Here is a 20,179-nt window from a genome sequence, read left to right on the forward strand (position 1 = left end):
CTACATCTGTGACAAGTGCTTTTAACATTTCTAGGCACATGGCTCGTCTGTGCCTTTCCCTTATTACGGGATGCATTTTTGCCATCCGTGGATGGACCACTCCTTGGACTTAAACCCTCTGAACGAGCACCATGATCTTTTCTGCTTCCTTGCCAGCGGCCACGCTTGCTCCCTCGCCCACGTTTGTGGATACTGCCACGAGATGAAGTGGCATTGACTTCCTGAGATGCAGCATTTATTTCAGGAAGTAGTGCTGAGCCCGTTGGGCGAGATTGGTGATTCTTTAATAAGAGCTCATTATTCTGCTCAGCTAACAAGAGGCAAGATACAAGTTCCGAGTACTTCTTGAAACTGCTATGTCTGTATTCCTCCTCAAATATATTTTCCCCACATAGCCTCATTAATGAGGTAATTCTGTGCATAACAGAGTTATACTCGGACACTAACTTGAAATCTTGAAATCTCAAGTGAGTCCATTCGTATCTAGCTCTTGGGAGAGTCACCATCCTCTGGTGATCGTATCTTTCACCTAGAGCTTTCCATAGAACCAACGGTTCATCAACCACCACATATTCGCACTTCAGCGCTTCATGGATGTGGCGGCGAAGAAAGATCATGGCCTTCGCATTCTCTTCAGGCAAAGCATCATTCTCATCTACAATTGTTTGTCCGAGGCCATTGGCTAGTAGATGGATTTTGGCATCTAGGACCCATGATAAATAGTTGTCCCCGGAAAGGTCCAAGGCAGCAAACTCTAGTTTTGCCAAATTTGCCATCCGAAACTTTAGGCTCGGGATCTGGGACATTAAATCACTTATTAATAGGAATTTCAAGTCCTCATTATTCAGGTATATTAATTGATAATAAAAATAAAGTGCTATGAATTTGCTGGTATAGACGATAAACCCGCACCATACCTTAAATAAAATTAAATATGCAGTAAAGTAAATTCATGAAGTAAATTGCTTGCTATATGGACGTTAATTCCGCACCATACTTTAAATAAAAGTAAATATGCGGTAAAGTAAATTTATAAAGTATGAGGGTTAATTCCACATCATACTTTAAATAAAAGTAAATGTTCGGTAAAGTAAATTCATTAAGTATGAGGGTTAATTTCACATCATATTTTTAATAAAAGTAAATGTGCTTGTATGAGCACTAATTCTGTTCCATACTTTTTAAATAAAAGTAAAGGTAGCTGTGTGGACGATAAATCCGGGCCACACCTTTAAATAAATATTGCCGTATGGGTAATAAACCTACTCCATACCATAAATAAAATAAATGTGGGGATAAAAAAACCACCACCTAATATATATGAAGTGCATAATATATCATATATTGTGGGCAATATAATTGCGCCACACTATTCAAGATATAATAGATGGGTTTTAAGATCACACCATCATTTTATTACATTAATTTGTGTTACAACGCGATGGGTAAAAAAAATTACACTACCATAAAATCACAGAATGAGGTATATTACGTTACAAAGAAATAAATTAAACAAGCATAACAACATAAAAATTGTGAGAACACAAAAAAGAAAGTTTGCATGTCGTCGTAGTAGTAAAGTGAGAGTAGACATATGACAGAGAGGAGACAGAGAAATAACCACATAGTGTTGAGTTGGGAGGAATTCAAAAATAAAAAGGAGATACTATCGTGCTGATAACGTGTTATAAAACTAAAATAACCAGAGTATGAGAAGTACCACTATAATATTGGGAGTGGAATTATATTTCTCTTTGTGGTGTTTACACTTACAGAATTTCTCCTCATATAGACTTTACTCTTTCTCTTCTCTCTAACTCTCACTCTGTTCTTTTCTCTCTTTCGTGTTTGTTTACAAGCAAATATAATGCCTATTTATAGGCAAAGCAAATGGCTTTTAAGGGAGACATAATAATTTCTCCCCAACATCATAATTTCATCTTTTAACTAATATCATCTAGCTTTATCTATGTGGGCTTCACTTCTCTATAACACTAAGTTAATTTTAAGGTTATTTAGTAGTATTCTTAAAATAACCTGAAGAAGAAGGGAACGGAGGAGGACCAAAAAAAAAAAGAAGAAGGAAAAGGAGGAGGAAAAAAAAAAAACCGGGAAATGGGAAACAAAAAGGAGAGAAAACCCTAAAAAAAACGGCGGTGGAACTCTCCGAGTATCTGAGACTGAAGCGTCTGAAAAGCGTAGACGCAAATGGAAATGACAAAAGACTTATTGAGGGTAACAGAGAAAGAAGGGAGAGGGAGGGCGTTGGTGGCGGCTCAGCCACTGAAGGGCGGTCAAATCGTTCTCAGAGACTCTCCAATCCTCCTATACTCTGCTCTTCCTCTCATCTCTCCTTCTCTTCACCCTTACTGTAACCACTGCTTCAAAACCCTAAAGCAACCTCAACCTCAAGCTGCTGGTTCTTCAGCTTGTGTATGTCCATGGTGTTCACACCATGCCTTCTGCAGTTCCAATTGCCTCTCCTCTGCTCTCTCCTATTCCCACTCTCCTTGGGTCTGCCAAGCCCTCCGCCGCCTCCGCGACTCCCCTTCCCCTCTCTCCGACCAACCGCTGGAGCGTCAGGTCCAGGCCCGCTTCCTCATCGCCGCCTACAACCTCGCAATCGTTTCCCCGTTCAATTTCCAGATGCTCTTGTCTCTCCAGGGCCAGCCAGACGACTCGGCCGCCGCCGACACCACCGCGGCTGCGCACTTTCTGCATTATCTCATCTCTTCCCTCTGCGCTCCTCCTCCCGCTCTCCAAGAGCAGCAGCTGTTTTCGGCGGACCTCTCGGCGGCTCTGCTGGCCAAGGACAAGCTAAATGCCTTTGGATTAATGGAGCCCTTCTCGGAAACTTCGCAGAGGTCCAGCAGAGCCTACGCCATTTATCCAAAGGCTTCGTTCTTCAACCACGATTGCCTCCCCAATGCCTGCAGATTCGATTATGTCGACGCTGACGGCGACCGCAACACCGATATGGTGATCAGGATGATCCATGATGTTCCGGCGGGAAGGGAGATTTGCTTGAGCTATTTTCCGGTGAACCAGAGTTATTCTAACCGGCAGAGGACTTTGGCGGAGGACTATGGGTTTGCTTGTCAATGTGATCGCTGCAAGGTCGAAGCCAATTGGTCTGATAATGAGGAAAACATTGAGGGTGAGGAAGAAGCAGAGGGCATGGACGAGGACCAAGACCAGGAAATGGAAGCAGCCTCAGAATCAGAACCAGAGTCGGGTAGTGACATTGAAGAAGCCCAAGCCCAAGTGGAATCTGATTTCCCACACGCCTATTTCTTCCTCAGTTTCATGTGTAATAGAACCAATTGCTGGGGCACTCTGGCCCCTTTGCCCCCCAAAGATGATGGAACTCCTTCTAATGTAATGGAATGCAATGTCTGTGGCCACCTGAAGAAAGATGAAGAGATCAGTGGTCATGGTCATGATGGGCTCTCAATCGATGGCTAAATTAACTGCTCTCTTGGTTGCTTGCTGGCTTTCTGTAAGTTTCACTATCTTTTTTCTACATTGACATCACTTTTTCGCTTTAAGTAGTTATTGTAGGCTCCAGTTCAGTTCTATAATATTTTTATTCAAATGCATCTGCTGTGAAGTGAATAGTTTGTAGTTTTGGGTTTTGACCCTCAATATGCATTTGCACCTTTTGATGACTTGTTGTGACCTGACCTCTCTCACCAGTTCAATTGTTATATGATACTTGCTTGTAAACTTCTTTATTACTGAAAAAGCTTAATTGGTTGTTATTAGGATTCTCCTATAAGATAATGACACTTATCAAAAATGACATAGATGCATTACCAAGCAAGCATGTTTAGTGATCCTCTGTTTTTGTCCTCGCTATGCAATTCAAATTTATCTGACACGATTCGTATTATCTCTGTCTCTTCCACAGCATCCTTAGCAAAATGTGTGGGGTTATTTGTGCCGTTGTTGCAAGATCATTTATTTATCCATGATTAGTACAGGTTCAGACCAAAATTTAACTATGATAATGTATATGAAGAAAAAGTTTGAAACGTCTCTGTTTAAACTAGTAGAACAGTCTGAGAGGCATGGTAACCTGTTCTGAATGTGTTGACATTTTCGGTTCTCTTGACTAGAGAAATACTTCTTCTCTAGTTATTTTTCTTGTCAGGATTCCAGAGGGAAAATCATAAAAGAAAACAAGCAAAGAAAAAATAAATCATTTGTCATATCTGGTTGCCAGTTAATAAAAGCTTCCTAATGATAATTGGGAATGTGGATTTTGTCGGTGAAAATTGACAGAAGGAAAGCTTAGACTTCCTGTGTCTGAATCGTGTACTTAAACGATGTAGTAGAAGAAGTTTGAGTAAAGAGTACTTACTTTAAAAAAATAGCAAAGCCAATACTTTTAAGTGGAAAAGAAAGGCATGCTTTCTTTGGCAACAAGGTGAGACATACAGCACACCTATGTATAAAATTGATATGATCATGTGAACATGTACATCATTCCAGGATTATCCAACCTTTTTGCAAAAAGCTAATATAGAATTAATGGATAAGACTCGGATAAATGGTAATATTCTGATTACAAACCATGCTTCTATGGAAATCAAGATGGTTAAATGCATTAACCCTATATTAGGTATATGCTAAAAATACTCACTGAATGTTTGGTCACAGGCTTCAAGAGATCAAAAATTGGTGCACCATGATCCTCTCAGTTAAAGAAATCATAAACAGCCTTAGAGGTTTTGGAGGTTTCTTTTGCAGTGGTTACGCCTCTATCAATGCGATGGGTAAGCTGGCATATTCTAGTTCTTGTTAAGAGATATTATGACCTAATGATTTCTGTGGGTGGATTGTTGTTGCCTGTGCCATAGTCTTGTAATCTAGGAAAAGTTTGTTTTCCTAAGTCAGAGCCAACAGCTTCTTGGTGGAAATTCTAGACTTGATACCAAACTGGGTTAGGAAAGCTTAGTTTTGTCCAAGGTTTGGTGACAAATGCGGGATTACAATGTTGACTTTTGGTAATAGAAGTTGTATCACAAAGGGTCGTTAGTTTGCATGTTGTTTAAGCGTGTCTGCTTAATCTAGCTGTTTGGAATTGTATTTATCATGTAGAAAATGTTATGCTCACACATTCTTTGGCTTGAAACTATACCATGCTATCACCAACAATATGGTGATGCTTTTCCCCCCTTGTTTCAAGTCTGTCTGCAGCATTGGCCTGCAAATGCCCTCTCTTTCTCTCCCTGAGAGTGATGCTTGAAACAATCTGTCCAAAAAAGTACCAACCATATTCTTATTTCCTCTGATAGAGCTTACTTTTAATTAGAAGTTAATCTTTCTGTTCAGTTACAGAAGCATTTGGTGAAACAGTGGGTGGCAATCGCCAACAGCAATCATTCAAAGTGTGTGCCCCGATTACGTGGCGGGATCATATGCTTTAGGCAGTAAGATTTTGCTTTACTCAAAAGAAACTCATGGCAATCAATCCAATAGCAAGCAAAGAGGGAATGTGGACAAAGCACTACCAATTTTATGAAGCTAAAAGAAAAAACCACTGATTGGAAAATTTTCCTGTTTTTGTTGTAATATGCGTTATATTTGGTTTTGGTAAACCCACTAGCCCCTCCTTTAACTGCTCCAACCTTGATCGAATCTAATACGTAGACACCTTCCTAATCACTTTCACATTATACGGTGGCGATGGTGAATCAGCCCACTAGCTGTTTGGAGTTTTGGACCACCACCATGCTTATTTGCATACCCAACCAACCCCAATAGTTTTTTGAGGAAGGAAATAGGTAACATAATAACATGCTTCATATTATTCTTTTTTTATCACCGCCTTGCTCTCTACACCCTCATGTTGGTTCCAGCTTTTAGGCACAAAACCTAACTTACAGAGGTAACTTTTCTCTGTGTTTGTCTCTACGTGCGCAATGCCCTGCAAAAGAAATTAGTAATATTGCATTTCAAGACGTCATGAAAGGTGGCCCTGGCAATGGCAATGGGATGGGCTTGCGGTTTTTAATTTTTACCTAATTTAATCACACGTAGGTGGTTGTTATTGGGATATGGTTATTTAGTTTTGATGGTCGGAATGGAAGTCTGACTGTACTGATGAACTGGCCTATCCTATATGTTCATGTTCTGTTAAATTCAATCTAGTGTCCTATCTAGCTGGCGTTGCCTATTGGGGAGAGGAGGAGAAGGTGGAGGTGCTAAATCTTTGGAATTTTTTAGAACCATGCAAATTTATGAGTGGGCCGGTTTGCTTTGCGCTTATCTTTACCCGTGTCCTTCCCATAATAAAGAATATGGGAATATTCGAATTTCTTCTTGCTTTCTTCTTGCTTTCTGTTCCGTCTGTCTCTCTCTCTCCCTTTTATGATTTTATCTCTCTCAGCCTGATCACCTGTCCAAAGCAAAGGAGCTAGCCAGCCATCCATTACTGAATTTGAACGGTGAACGGACACATAACCCGTAAAAAGAATAAAAGGATTAGGGGAAAAGATAATGGTGAACATATGCAATTCAAGCCCGCCCTTCATCATACGTTTTACCAACTTTAAAAGCAGTAGATTCCGTACACACCAATAGCCGCAACTTGAGCACTAGTAAATTTGGCTATTGCCATAAACATAAAGTTATTATTCAAATATTCATCCCCATTAAATCATTTGATTCTCCTTCTTTTCGAGTAAGATTTTTATTTCTTTTAATTCACATAAAGTCAATGTTATTTAGCGAGGAAGTCAATTAATCTTGGAAGGAATTGGGAAACTTGTACGAATTAAATACATATATATATATATATACGTTTGTTTATGGAAAGAAAAAAAAAAGGGAAATTTGGAGGGTCAGATTCATGTACGATTATTGTAGAAATAAAAAAGTTGCCACAAATCATGGGCAAAAAATCTGGGTGAGCTGAGCCTGCTGTATGCAAAGCTGTCTCATGCAAGTAAAGCAACAGCTTCAGTTGTGGATGTGGATGCGGCTGTGGCTGTGAAGGCCAGGAATTCATGTTTACGGCGCCTGGCGCCATGTGACTGGGTGCATGCAGATCGCGGCTGACAAGTCGGAAACAATTCAGGAAACCAATGTCTAAATAGATTGTGAAAATCTAAAAACCCAATGTCGACATTTTGAGATAGTCATGTTTCTGATGTGAGATCGTAGCCGTCAAAAGTAAATGACGAGGCCATTGGGTTTTATGTACCACTTGGAGTCGGAGGAGAGTGTGGTAGTAGATGGACTCGGACGCAATTGTTGTTGTCAGGCGGAGAGCGAACGGCATACAGTTGGGAGAATTGGAGGGTAAATAGGGGGAAAATCGAGGGATCAAAAACAAATATCTGATGCCTATATAATAAAATAATAATAATAATAACAAATATCTTTTTTTTTTGGGTTGCGATGGATGGTTACCTCCTGAACCAACAAACCCATACCTGTTGTAACTCTTTCTATAAATATACAAATTATATTCCTTTTAGGATTTGTCAATAAAGATATATAAAAGCAGAGACACAGAGAGAGAGAGAGGGGCAGAGGGGCAGGGGCGCAAAAGAGAAACCAGAAGAAAGGAAGGAGAAGGTCATCCAGCGACAAAGGAAGGAGAAGGTCATCCAGCGACTTGGGGAGCATTTACAAGCGCTGCAGGGTGCCTTCCCCACCCCCCCCCCCCCCCCCCCCCCCCCTACCGGCTGCCAACAACAAACGCAGAAAAACAACAAGGCGGATAAGGAAGATAAGGTGAATATTATTCATATCTGGTGTCCACCCAATTCGGGTTTTGTTGTCATTCGTCAATTCTATTTCCATATTTTTTTTATTTTGTATATAGCCATTTACATTTACATGCACCGAGGAGAAGATGGAAGGTTTATAATAACGCATGGTGTTGGTCATGATAGGGTAGGGAGGAGAGAGGGAGATATGGCGGTGTACGAACCTATTAAAAGATACGAACATGATGATGAAGAACGTGGTATGACGGATCCTATGATGATGAAGAAGAACAACATCAGTATTGATCATGATGAGGATGTTGAGATGGCCATTCACCAGATATCCAAATCCACATCCGCCTCTTCCGCCGCCACCGCCGCCAGTGGTGCCGCTGCTTATAAGAATGTTAGCCATGAGGAAGCGGCAGCGGCGCCGGCCTCATTGCCTTCGAAGTTGCGGCAACAGCAACGCCTTGTTTCCCTCGACGTTTTCCGCGGATCTACGGTTGCGGTACGTAACGTCGTCTACTTTCAGCCTCCTCTTTATGTTTCTGCTACTTTTTTCATATTCCTTATCTTTCAAAACCCAGAAAAATTAAAAACGAAAACAGAAACAAATTTTAATTAAGGGAAATTCGTTCGGCGATACGGCACCGTATCAGTTTTCCTCCTCCTTTTTTGCATTTTTCTTGTTTTCTAAGTAGAGGAGGAGAGGGTTTAGGTTTGCTTTTTTCTTAGTTTATTTGTAACCGTCAACAAAAAGGATGACTCATGAGTCGTGACTAATGACTCATAAATTATTTTTTATTATTAACCATAGTACCGATGTCTCTTTATTTATTTATTTTGTTAGTCGATCGTCTATTTTATAGATACTTACTTAAAATAGAAAAAGTCCAAACTAACCCCATTAAAATAATAAGATTGTTAGATTATTGTAGGTCTGAAGAAATCAAGGATCATCGGATCCAAAATCAAGGAAACAAAATAGCAACTCTTTTCGTAGAGAGAGATTCTTTTGTGCGACTCTCGTGGCACATTTCGGGTGATTTGGTCGCCGGACTAAAAAAAATTGCATATCTTTTATGTTCTTTCCTTTCCTCCCAATCCAACACTCAATGATTTGTTTTCTTTTTCAAATCGTTTTTAGTCCTCAAAGTAGATCTCGGTTCAAATCTACAAAGATCAGATGCAATGTAACGCTTTACCCAAAAGAAATCATGATGTGCCCGACATTGATTATGGTACCAATGTACATTTGTCAGGTGCACCGACGTTTGCAAAAAGCTGTTTCATCACTTGCTTTTTGTATTGTATTTGAGTGACTAGGATGTCCCCCTTGCACGTTAATATATAACATCTGCTTCTTCTTTTTAATATGACATTTATGGACCAATTAATGGGTTGCTTAATAAAGTCTTCTTGGGCCGCGGTTATATATGTGTCAAATTATGATTCGTAACAAGTATAACTCGATCTAATTCTTTTTATTATTTAATTTGTTTTTGGTTCGTAAATAAGATGTTGATTTTCCATAATTATAATTTATATATGGTATTATTGGTGCAGATCATGATATTAGTGGACGACGTTGGTGGGATCCTGCCTGCTATTAATCATTCACCATGGAACGGTTTGACCCTTGCAGATTTGGTCATGCCATTTTTTCTCTTTATGGTTGGTGTTTCCCTTTCACTTACCTACAAGGTACACCATATCTCTCATGCTCTTCTGCTCCCCTTAATTTGTTCTTTTACTCAATGAATGTTACAAAATGTTCAAAGGGGTCATTGTTTTAAGAAGAAGCAAAGCTAACCAAAACGTATTTGCGTTTCCTGTACAGAAAATGTCATGTGGAACCGTTGCGACTAGAAAAACAGTTTTGAGGACACTGAAGCTTCTAGCATTAGGCCTTTTCCTTCAAGGTTAACTACTAAAACATGCCAAATTCTAAGCATTTGATGTATATCCATTGATCATGAAGACACAAATAGTTTAATTCTATATGTTTAGTGTAAAATCATTTTACTCTGCAATGCAAGTTTTGTTTGCAATTATATGCTTCTGTAAACTAAATGTACAGTGTATTTTGCATCCAGGTGGCTATTTTCATGGCATCAAGGATCTAACATTTGGGGTGGATATTGAACAGATGAGATGGATGGGAATTCTACAGGTATGCTATATATCACTAGTTTTAATTTCATAAGCTGTGCATTTTGCCTGGTAGATTAGTCGAAACTTGGAGAGAAGAGTTAGAACTAATCTCTCTATGGTTTTCAATTTCATTTTGTTGTGTCTATATTAGCTCTTAAACACCAGTTGCCTTGTTTGTTTTCCAGAGAATTGCAATAGCTTATTTTGTAGCAGCATTGTGCGAGATTTGGCTAAAGGGTGACGATAATGTCAACTCAGGACGTTCTCTGCTCAGGAAATATCGATTTCAATGGTAAGTTATATTTTTTTTGCAATCGTATCGTAGTGCCTACTTTTTGTTTTTTCTCTGGACCATGATAAAACTTTGTACATTTGCTCAATTTTGAACAATGTCTGGAACCTCATTCTCAGGTCGGCAGCATTGATTATCACTGTGCTATATCTGTCACTCTTATACGGCTTGCATGTTCCTGATTGGGAATACCAAATTCCTGGTGATTCCTCCTCCGCACCAAAAACATTTTCAGTAAGTTTTGATAATTTGTTTTTTAATTGTCCCCCGATTTCTTCAAGTATGATTTTCTTTAAAAATTATGTGACTGGCGTTTCTAACTCATCTCTGTTTGGAAGGTTAAATGTGGCGTATGGGGTGACACGGGACCAGCATGTAATGCTGTTGGGATGATTGATCGTAAGATATTGGGTCTTAGGCACTTATATAGACGACCAATCTATGCACGAACAGAGGTTAGTATCTATTTTGTTGGTTAAGTTCGTTTACTTTTGGTGTTCCTCACTTTCATTCCTAACAATTAGTTTTAAATTTTGTCATTTTTACAGCAATGCAGTATTAACTCCCCCGATAATGGCCCGTTACCTGCCGATGCTCCTTCTTGGTGTCAAGCTCCCTTTGACCCTGAAGGACTTTTAAGGTGTGTTAGCAATTTCGATGCGCATCTTAGTATGTGTAACTTCATTGGAGAATCCTATTGCATCACTATGTGTAATTGCTTTCTCTTAATTTTGTGAAAACTTACTTTCATTGTTGCAGTTCCATGATGGCTATTGTTACCTGCTTGGTTGGTTTGCACTATGGACACATTATTGTCCATTTTAAGGTGAGAAAGCTTCATATATCACAAGTTTTATCTGTTTTGTTTTCCTCACCAAAGTGTCTCTAACCATTACCGCCTCTAAATGCAGAGTCACAGGGACAGAATCCTGCGCTGGTCTATCTCATCCTCGTCTCTTATAATCTTAGGGCTCGCCTTGGACTTATTAGGTATGTGATTGCTATACAATTTTGTTATAATATATAAATGAGTCTTCTGTATTAATAATTGAAGTTGCCGAAATTTTTTTTATCATTAAATTATCTCCTTCATTTGGTTTTTCAGGCATGCATATAAACAAGCCTCTTTACACATTCAGTTACATGTGTATCACAGCCGGTTCTGCTGGCATTCTCTTTACTGCAATTTACTTGATGGTAGGATTTCTAGTCTTGTGATGGGAAAGAAACATTAAATTTTCAGTCTGCTTAGTTTTCTATTCCTCTTCTTCTAAGTTGATAACAAATCGGGTTTTCCACAGGTCGATGTGTGTGGCTACAGGCGCCCAACTATTGTGATGGAGTGGATGGGAATGCATGCATTGATGATTTTTGTGCTTGTAGCCTGCAATCTCTTGCCAGTTATCATCCATGGATTCTATTGGGGGAAGCCTCAGAACAACATTGTAATTCCTTTCTCTGTTTCTTGTGGTATTAGATTTTATTTTCTCGTGCCAATAAAATGTTGAGTTATCTAGTGGTATTGTAGTCTCATAATCTACCTGATCTCTTGCAGCTTAGCTTAATTGGAATTGGAAAATGAATTGCTCAAGGGCAGCTCTGTTGGGTTATATGCGTTGCACCGCGCAAGTGCAGTCGATTTCTATCTTAGACTGTGGACCTAAATTGTTCGACCAATTTTGGTTCTTGCATTTGGGGATAAGAGAGAAGGTGGAGTTGGCCTTGATAGAGACCCCGGCAGGCAGCGTTTCCCCCGCTCTCCTTACATGTACAGATTGGAGCTTCTCTACTGAAGGTGGTGTACGACCAAGCTTTCTTTATGATTTATGAGGCTTGAAAAACGTATGGAGATATTTAAAATTGGGGTATTTTGTAAATATCAATACTTTTATTATTACAATAATTATTTATACGATCTTTGAGAAATCTTTTTCTTGCAACATGTCTCACTGATGAATATATTCATATAGAAAATAGACCCAGCTAGCTTGTTTGTTTTGCATTAGTGTGGAACCTACTAGTTTATTGAAATGAATCTTGTCCTTCATCTTCTCAATTCTGTGGGGAAGAGCATTTTGATCTATCAGAAGGTCAAGATTGCTGGACATCAAATAAAGAATTCAATTAACCAATAGGCAAGATCGGTAAGGAAAAGAAACTGTGGATGAAAACAACCTCCAAACCCCACAGATGATTGCTGGAAAGAAAATTATGAAATCCTCATTTTGTAAGCATCCATCCAACGGAAATAAGAATAGGAAGTATGAATTTTGATGGTGAGGTGGAGTATGCATGGTTTGAAGAAGCCACATGGGGCGGAGCCCCAGGTACACATGTACAGGTGGGAGGAGAATCATTTGGATAGTAGTAGGGAATTATGGAATATCCAGTCTGAGCTATGGTGAGCACAAAAAGGAAGACGCCGGCAATTAGAGATATAACAGCCCAGGGATTTCTGAAGTAAGTATGAATAAGATTGGCACGCCACTCGTTCCAAGGCTTCCGGCAGTAATGATAGACCTTCTTATGTACCGCATCGAGGCTGCTTTCTGGGTCCAGTGTTATGTCCTTGGAGAGTGAGTTGAACAGATTAGCAACCGCTTTGTCACTTCCCAGAGCATTTTGGACGATACCTTTGGAGTGTAAGAGGGCAACATCTCTAGCATTGTCTATGATGTTGTCCATGAAGAATATATAGGATGTCACCTCATTGCCTGCCCCAACATGGAAGCGCTCAAATGCTATCAGATTCAAGAACATCGACTCGGTGGTATCATCCACAATAATGACTGGGAGCCTGAGGATTCCCCCAGAGAATGAGATGTCTTTCAGGCTACCAGTTTTGCTTTTCTTGAATCTTATTCCGGCTTCATTAAGCTCTGTTGCAGACCAGATAATCACATCGTGACGATTCACGGGCGCTGGTGGGCAGCGACCTGTTTTGCACTGGGGCTCTGACTGAAGCAGGCTTTTCCTGTACACATCCAATACGTGCAAACATTTTCCCATGTTGGAGGCTGATGTGCCAGAGTAGTAGAACTTGAGCAAGAGCCTGGTCACGGACAATTCATCCTGTGTAAAACACAGTAGACATTATTTAAATAATTAAAATCAAAATCAACAACTACTTAATTACTCAGTCGGCACAAGAAACTAACAGTGGAGGATCCTGACTCTTATACCTTATTGCTCTCCACTTCCACCAGCTTGTTGAGAACCAGCATCGGCAACTGGTTCTCAATCATTAACATGTCGCGTTTGATGTATGGTATGATATGGAGCTTCCCATGATTGCTGAAGACGGGATCATTAAGAGCATAATCATCCAATATATTTGAAGCAATACGCACGACCTCCAGCATGAAACAGCCATCCAGAATCATTAGTTGCAAGAATCTTGCTGTATCATCTTTCCACCCAGGATCAAGCTGATCATACGAGTCCTTCAAATCTTGCACCACTTCAGTCAGTGCATTGACAAACAATTCAAAAGGTTTCCCACATCTCTTCAGGAAATGAAGAAGCGCACGGTGCTTGTGCACCTCCGTTGTATTTAAATGATCGAAATGGTAAGGACCGAAGGTGGCTACCTGGGGCTTGTAGGCCTTCTTGTTTATGTCTGTGATGCTGACTGGTAATTTGTAGATTGACCCCTTGCTCCAGTGTTCCTTCTCTGTTGTAAGACCTTCCATCTTACTGAGCTCTTCATTAACTTGAATAACCCATTTCATGTCTGCCATCGCAACCTTCTGGTTGGAGCTCAACGGTTCGACAGGCTTGATACACCTAAGTTTGCTTTATTCCTTTTATATATGCCTGTTTGAAAATCAGAATCAAATCTCCAGTTCCATACAACGTTTCCAATCTCTTTATTCTTTCTTTACAAACAAGATATCCGGTCAGTAGACAAACTAAATTAGCAAAGCATAAAAACCAGTGATTTGTTTAATTGGAGGCTTTCTTTAAAGCTCAAGTGATGAGGAAGGAATTCCCATAAACTACAGAGACTGAAGAACAACACTACCTCGGTACTACTGTACAACATTCCTTTCTTGATGGAAGTGAAAGTTCCAGTCTCAAATTCTTACCCAAAAATTTAAAAGAAAATAAAAGTCTCAGTCGGAGATCGATAAGGCCGATGTTAGTAGTGTGACATGATTCCTTCCTTGAACACCAAGTTTCAACCAGCTTTACAGAATTTTTAAATGATACGTTTCGCATAGTAACATTTCTCACAAGTTGAAGGACAATAAGAATTGCATTGTCAAATTTGAAATATGAGTAAAACAGAGTTACCCGGATACAAAAACAGAGTCAAAAACAAGAAACAATGAAAATGGAGACCCGATTATATATAAAAAAAACATATCAGTAGCCACCCTTGAGGTCATTGACGACGTCGTAAGGAATGGGAGTGACAGTTTCAATGGAAGCCCCGCCGACAATGAAGCCTGGCTTAGGCCCCTCAGGCTGCCTCTTGGTGCTAATCTTCACCCCACGAGCTTTTGCCTCCGCCTTCAGCTCGTCATTTCGAACCATTCTTGCTCTGAACTCTTCCTCGCACCTCGACGGCTGAACATGCTCCACCCTCACGTGAATCCGCTTCTTGATGACCCTGTTTCCGACCTGCTTGTTCATCTCGACGCCGATCGCGCGCTTTGTGACATTCCAGACTTGGCCTGTGCGGCCATGGTAGAACTTGTGGGGCATGCCCTTGTGAACGGCGCCGTTTACCTTCACGTCCACGTAGTCGCCCGTTCTGTAGGTCTTTAGGTAGGTGGAGAGTGGGATGTAGCCCTTCTTCCTGAACGCCCGTGAGAACAGGTCCCTCGTCCGACTGCGCAACCCATGACCCGCCGGCATCGCTTCTCTCTGTTTCTCGCTTCCTTTCTTTCTCTCTCTCTCTCTCTCTCTCCTCCAAAACCCTACCACCCTAAAACCCTTTTATTACCCACTTGTAGCAGGCCCAATCCTTCACTACAAGCCCAGTAGAGCGTATTAGCTATTTTCCTATTCAGTAAACCCAACCCAATATAAACTTGTAGAGGTGGATGTAAAGACTATGGTTTTCATTTGAATATTGATCCACCCTATTTTAAGGGCGGGCCTGTATTTAATATATCACGTGACATGTTGATGTTGGATTTTGCACTCGCACTAATTTTCTTTTATACATTTACGTGGTCAGTACGAACACATGGAAATATTACATTCAATGGGCCATAATAACACTCAATGGGCGTGATATTATTATTCGTTGTTCCTGTATAGTTGAATGTGTTGTAACCAATTTCCAAACCCCAAATCTTGTATTGTGAACGTAAGACATGTTATAATTTGGGTGGATAGTGTGTATCGAATACAATTCAATAGATTGTAGTTGTAGTTGTAACAATTCACATGTAAACATTGACGATTTACTTGATAATTGATGTGACGGCGGAGACATCACTATACAGTTCATCTAACGTCTGTGACTTTGTACAATGACTTGTTTGCTTTTCCCCACTCACTGCTCCTATTCAAAACTTAATTGACTGCTCATTAGGGGTGGGCACGGTTCGGTTTGGACCGGTTTTTGCCTCAAATTAGAACCGATCCAATACTATTCATCCGGTTTGGTTCGGTTCGGTTTTAATAAAAAAAATTTCAAAAACTGTCCGGTTCGGTTTGAACCGGTTTCGGTCCGGTTCCGGTTCGGTTCGGTTTTGAACCGGATTATAAAAATTATTTTTTAAAATTACTTTTTAATACAATTCTCAACTGAAATATTATTTTTTTACTTGAAAATTAACAAATTATTCAATTTCATATAAAAAATAAATATTAAAGTGAGAAAATAGAGATATTTTGACATTGAACTTGGATAAATATTATGTTTTTTTTAGTGAAATTAAAAATATAGCATTAAATATAAATATATATATTGAAATTATATATTTTTTTAGTTTCACCGGTTCGGTTCGGCCCGGTTCGGTTTTTGAAGACATGGAACCGGATCCGGAACCGGTCCAAACCGGTCCGGTTCGGTTTTTGACCGGTTTTTGACTTTTTGGTCAACTCGGTTTTTTTCCGGTTTGGTTCGGTGCGGTTTGGTTTGGATTTCCGGTTCGCCGGTTTGAGTGCCCACCCCTACTGCTCATGGTGTCTCAGTCTCCAATATTAGGCTTTCTCTGTCACTATCAAATTTCTTTGTGGATATTTTGAAAAAGGTTAAAGGAGAGAGAAATATTTTTAAAAGAAGCTAAAATGGACAAAAATACCCTTATTTATTTTTGAATTTCCTAAAAAATCCTTTACATTTGCATGTCTTTGGTTTAAAAGTTAAGGGATCTTGCTGTCTTTTTTGAAAAAAATTTAACTTTTTCTATAAGTAAAAAAAAAAATTGTGATTAAAACTTAAATTTACTATTTCTTTGTTACTCTGCTCTGCTGTGCTTCATTCCATGTTAGTCAATTTGACCCGCGAAATCTGCTAAATATGCTAACTTTTGCATTAATAGTGGGAGTGAGTTGGCTTCATGTCGTTTTCTCTTCCTCTCCTTTCTTTCTAATCTCTTGTTTTTTTTTTTTTTATAGAATATTTTCAATTGAGAGACGTGATAATATATTAAACTCATACACACTACATAAATACTATGACTCAAACCCATAACCTTTCCTAAGAGAACAATTACTTCAAACTACTACACTACTAAGCCATTTGACTTTCCCTTCTCTTTTGGTTCTCTACAGTTACTTACCAATGCTTTAGACAGCAAAAGTTTCTCTCAAAAGTAGATACAACCACCCTCTTTCCCTCCGTAATTTGTTCCATTTGGAGCAATCCAAAAATGATCATAAATTTTGTTACATTCAGATACAACCACGTATACTCTCATTGACCAACTTCTTATTGCTCGACTTATTTTATGATAATAACCCACAAAAGAAGTCTTAATTACTGACACCAATTGTGATCTAATGACTGTAATTAGTGACTTAATTTAAATTTAGTGAGGCATGTTATCACAGTTATGGAGGGCCATTTCTCTGACCATTTTTAGACTTTTTTATGTACAAAAATCTTGGGAGAGATCAATCCTCTCGGAAGCATCATTACTTTTTCTGAACAAGAAGACATCACCTCATCCAATTATTCCTTATCTTAGTAAATCCCTCTAAAATACTTCCAAAACATTTCGAAGTTCGAGCAACCCCTCGTGGCCTTGGGGTTAAAGATGAAAACACACCGACCCATCTGCCCTCTTTGCTGTTGGCAGACCAATTATTTTTGCCTTTTCTTTGAGATCATGATGCTGCTGGGAATCAATCAAACCAAGAAAACCATGTGCTCACATGAAACCATGATACGTGGATCAATACACATAAACTCTTATTATATATATATATATATATAAAAATATAATAGTTTCTGAAACTAGAATAACAACCGAATTAACGATAATAACTTATGAAAGCCATATGTGGAAGTAAACCCCCCAGTACAATAAGAAATTGAATTGACGTAAACAAACCCCCTCCACCTCCAAATTAAACACCAAGTAGGTGTTAGGCAGAACTGCTAATTAATTAGGGGTGTTTAACTTTAATTTAATTTAATTGAAAACAGTGTTACTGTGTCTGCATGCATGGGTTTGATAAATTTATATGTCTCTGTCTCTCTTGCACTCGGGTGGGAGGGTGGGGTATCTGACTCTGTCAGTGCAGTAGTTGTAGATGGTGAATTTCTGGCGGACCCACTTGAGCCTCCTCCATTGATTAGCATCAAGGTCCTGGAACTCCTTCTGGTCCCACCATCTCTGGCCCTGCGTGGCACAGAATTTGGCCTCCACCGAGGCCTCACAGCCGTCGATGTGGAAGCCCTTGTACGTGGCAATGAAAGGGGCCTTGGACCAATCGGTCTTTTCCAGCCCACCCCTTGTGGCCCAATCGTCTGCGTTCCACAAGCTAGAGTACAGCTTCATGGGTTGGTTGAACGGGAATTTCACTCCCAAATCTTTGCTGTTTTTGAACACCCTGATTGGTATGTCGTCCACGAAGAATCTGATTTCATGACCATACACCAACATAAAAAGACACATTAGCCCCATATGGGATTTTACCAAATATTATAAGACGAAAACATGGATCGTATCAAAAAAGTTGGAAAAAAGAAAAAGTGGGAAGAAAAAATGGAGACTCTCCCTCTCCCTCCCCGTCCCTCCCCCCACCAAACAAAATAGGGTGTATTGGGGTTGCCTACCGTGTTCAAAAGTTTCGTCGGTTGAAAAAATGCACGAGTTTAGTCAAAGAAACTTTTATACTAAAAACCCACATTTCAATCATGGGTGTTTTTTTTTTCCGAAAATCACTCAATTGTTCAAACTCGGTAATTTAGAGCATGTACTAAAATAAAAAATAACGTTGATTTACTTGGGAATGGCTAGCTACGTTTTTGTTCTTTTTCTCTTCATTTCTCAAAGGAATTTTTCTAGCTTTTTATAGATACTACTTTGGTTATTAATTATGCCGAAAATTGTGCATTAATTGAGACATGAAATTTGCTGAAACTAGTATATTTTTTAATATGCATAAGAAAACAGAGGAAATTTAAGGCAAAAAGGGTGAAAGAGGAACTTACACAATCTGGTAGAGATTCCAGAGGACAGAGTAGGAGTGGTAAGCTGCGGTTGGGTCGAACCAGAGGAAAATCCTCTGTTCTCTATCACCTTTTCCTCCGGTGAACACATTGGTTTGCAAAATGTAAGGCTGCCCTGTCCTGTTTCCCAGGAATTCAAAGTCTATCTCATCGTGCTCAGCGTTTTGAGAAGATAGCTGCATTAGTGTACATATAAAACATATATACATTTGTGAGTTGATTGCCTATTTCTAAGTTTCAAACTTTGGTAGCCCAAAACAAAGATTTTTACGCGGAAATGAAAGAAACTGAGAAACAATACTTACATAGTAAGCAGTGACAGTTCCGGCAGAGTCACCGGGAACCAACTTGATTTGCATATGGAAGTGGCCAAACAAGTAGTTTCCTTTTGATTGGAAGCCAGTGCCTTTAAAAATGAAAACCCAAGAAACAGTAAGCATACATGAATACGAAAGTTGAAAACTTGCTCACAAAATAATACAAAAGATTCTTTTCTTTTCTTTTTTCCTACCTGTGTATTTGTCCAGATGAAGCTGAATCTCATTGCCTCCATTGAAGTACTTGATGTGATCAAAAGCCCAGGTGGGCTGATAGTTTCTGCCAAATGGCACTGATATAGGCTTTCTTGGGGGAGCTCCCATTGTTGCAGAGACCAAACACAGCAAACTCACAAACAGCGTCCATTGTTGGTAAGAAGCCATTTCTCTGCACAAAAACAAAAGCTCCCAAAGATGAAATTAGCAAAGCTTTGGACTTGAAAAGCAGCGTTCTTTAAGCTCCTAACAACATAAAAACTGTATGGTCTTCAAGATTTTAGAGCATTACCTCCAGCACAGAGGGTGAGGAAGAGAGAGAGAGAGAGAGAGATACTTGAGGTGTGATGAGGAAAAAGGGGGGAGGGCAAGTCCTTTTGTAGTGTCTGATTTCATCTGCATTACATAATTGAAGGGTTCTGTTAAAATTGTTTAACCTGTCGTCAAAATTAATTAAAAATGATTTAAGAGATTATTAAAATAGACTAGTAGCATAACAGCTGTTCAATTTTATTTTTTTTGCCCTTTTGGCAGAGAGGAAGGGACTTTTCAGTTTTGGGCACACAGATAAAGAATGTGTTTGAAATTATAAACTTACAATTATGGCTTTCTTTTACTCTTCCTTTCTCCATCACTCTGTCTCAGTTTTTGTCTTGTGGCCAATGAGAAATGAGAGCCTGGCTGGCCGTATTGAACCTGGGCCACTCGGAGGAGACGCCATGGAGAAAAGTACTGCTCTTACACTTTTTGTGTTCGTCTCTTTATCTATGGGTTACATTTGGACACAGCTAGCTCTTTGCGTGAAACTGGGAACTGCTTGCCTGTATCCAGGCAA

At 39.5% G+C, this 20,179-nt stretch overlaps 5 protein-coding genes across 7 annotated transcripts; 2 read left to right on the forward strand and 3 right to left on the reverse strand.

The window, feature by feature from the left end:
* Positions 1,587-5,599, forward strand: LOC18793277 (histone-lysine N-methyltransferase ASHR2). Of its 3 annotated transcripts, none has more exons than XR_002269567.1 (3): positions 1,587-3,499; positions 4,663-4,778; positions 5,338-5,599. XR_002269567.1 is itself a non-coding variant. In XM_007222590.2 (2 exons), exon 1 carries the CDS (start codon positions 2,209-2,211, stop codon positions 3,463-3,465), a length of 1,257 nt encoding a protein of 418 aa, XP_007222652.1. In that variant the 5' UTR covers positions 1,587-2,208; the 3' UTR covers positions 3,466-3,499; positions 4,663-5,179. The 3 variants fall into 3 exon arrangements, 1 of the variants encoding a protein (XP_007222652.1); XR_002269568.1 differs by having other exon boundaries at positions 5,344-5,599; XM_007222590.2 differs by lacking the exon at positions 5,338-5,599 and having other exon boundaries at positions 4,663-5,179.
* Positions 7,617-12,049, forward strand: LOC18789137 (heparan-alpha-glucosaminide N-acetyltransferase). The gene is made up of 14 exons (XM_020554082.1): positions 7,617-7,746; positions 7,908-8,232; positions 9,291-9,428; positions 9,565-9,646; positions 9,821-9,897; positions 10,064-10,170; positions 10,290-10,404; positions 10,509-10,625; positions 10,719-10,810; positions 10,930-10,996; positions 11,082-11,160; positions 11,276-11,367; positions 11,472-11,615; positions 11,726-12,049. Exons 2-14 carry the CDS (start codon positions 7,930-7,932, stop codon positions 11,750-11,752), a joined length of 1,440 nt encoding a protein of 479 aa, XP_020409671.1. The 5' UTR covers positions 7,617-7,746; positions 7,908-7,929; the 3' UTR covers positions 11,753-12,049.
* Positions 12,173-13,922, reverse strand: LOC18792796 (UPF0481 protein At3g47200). The gene is made up of 2 exons (XM_020554083.1): positions 13,353-13,922; positions 12,173-13,242 (listed from the first exon to the last, which is right to left on the reverse strand). Exons 1-2 carry the CDS (start codon positions 13,908-13,910, stop codon positions 12,391-12,393), a joined length of 1,410 nt encoding a protein of 469 aa, XP_020409672.1. The 5' UTR covers positions 13,911-13,922; the 3' UTR covers positions 12,173-12,390.
* On the reverse strand, positions 14,366-15,094 carry LOC18790438 (60S ribosomal protein L21-1). The gene has a single exon (XM_007223552.2). The coding sequence runs from the start codon at positions 15,031-15,033 to the stop codon at positions 14,539-14,541; it is 495 nt and encodes a 164-aa protein (XP_007223614.1). The 5' UTR covers positions 15,034-15,094; the 3' UTR covers positions 14,366-14,538.
* On the reverse strand, positions 17,586-19,761 carry LOC18790043 (probable xyloglucan endotransglucosylase/hydrolase protein B). The gene is made up of 5 exons (XM_020555527.1): positions 19,637-19,761; positions 19,323-19,516; positions 19,117-19,217; positions 18,794-18,987; positions 17,586-18,216 (listed from the first exon to the last, which is right to left on the reverse strand). The coding sequence occupies exons 1-5, from the start codon at positions 19,744-19,746 to the stop codon at positions 17,817-17,819; spliced, it is 999 nt and encodes a 332-aa protein (XP_020411116.1). The 5' UTR covers positions 19,747-19,761; the 3' UTR covers positions 17,586-17,816.

The sequence above is a fragment of the Prunus persica genome, chromosome G1 (assembly GCF_000346465.2).
Source record: "Prunus persica cultivar Lovell chromosome G1, Prunus_persica_NCBIv2, whole genome shotgun sequence".
Lineage (NCBI taxonomy): Eukaryota > Viridiplantae > Streptophyta > Magnoliopsida > Rosales > Rosaceae > Prunus > Prunus persica.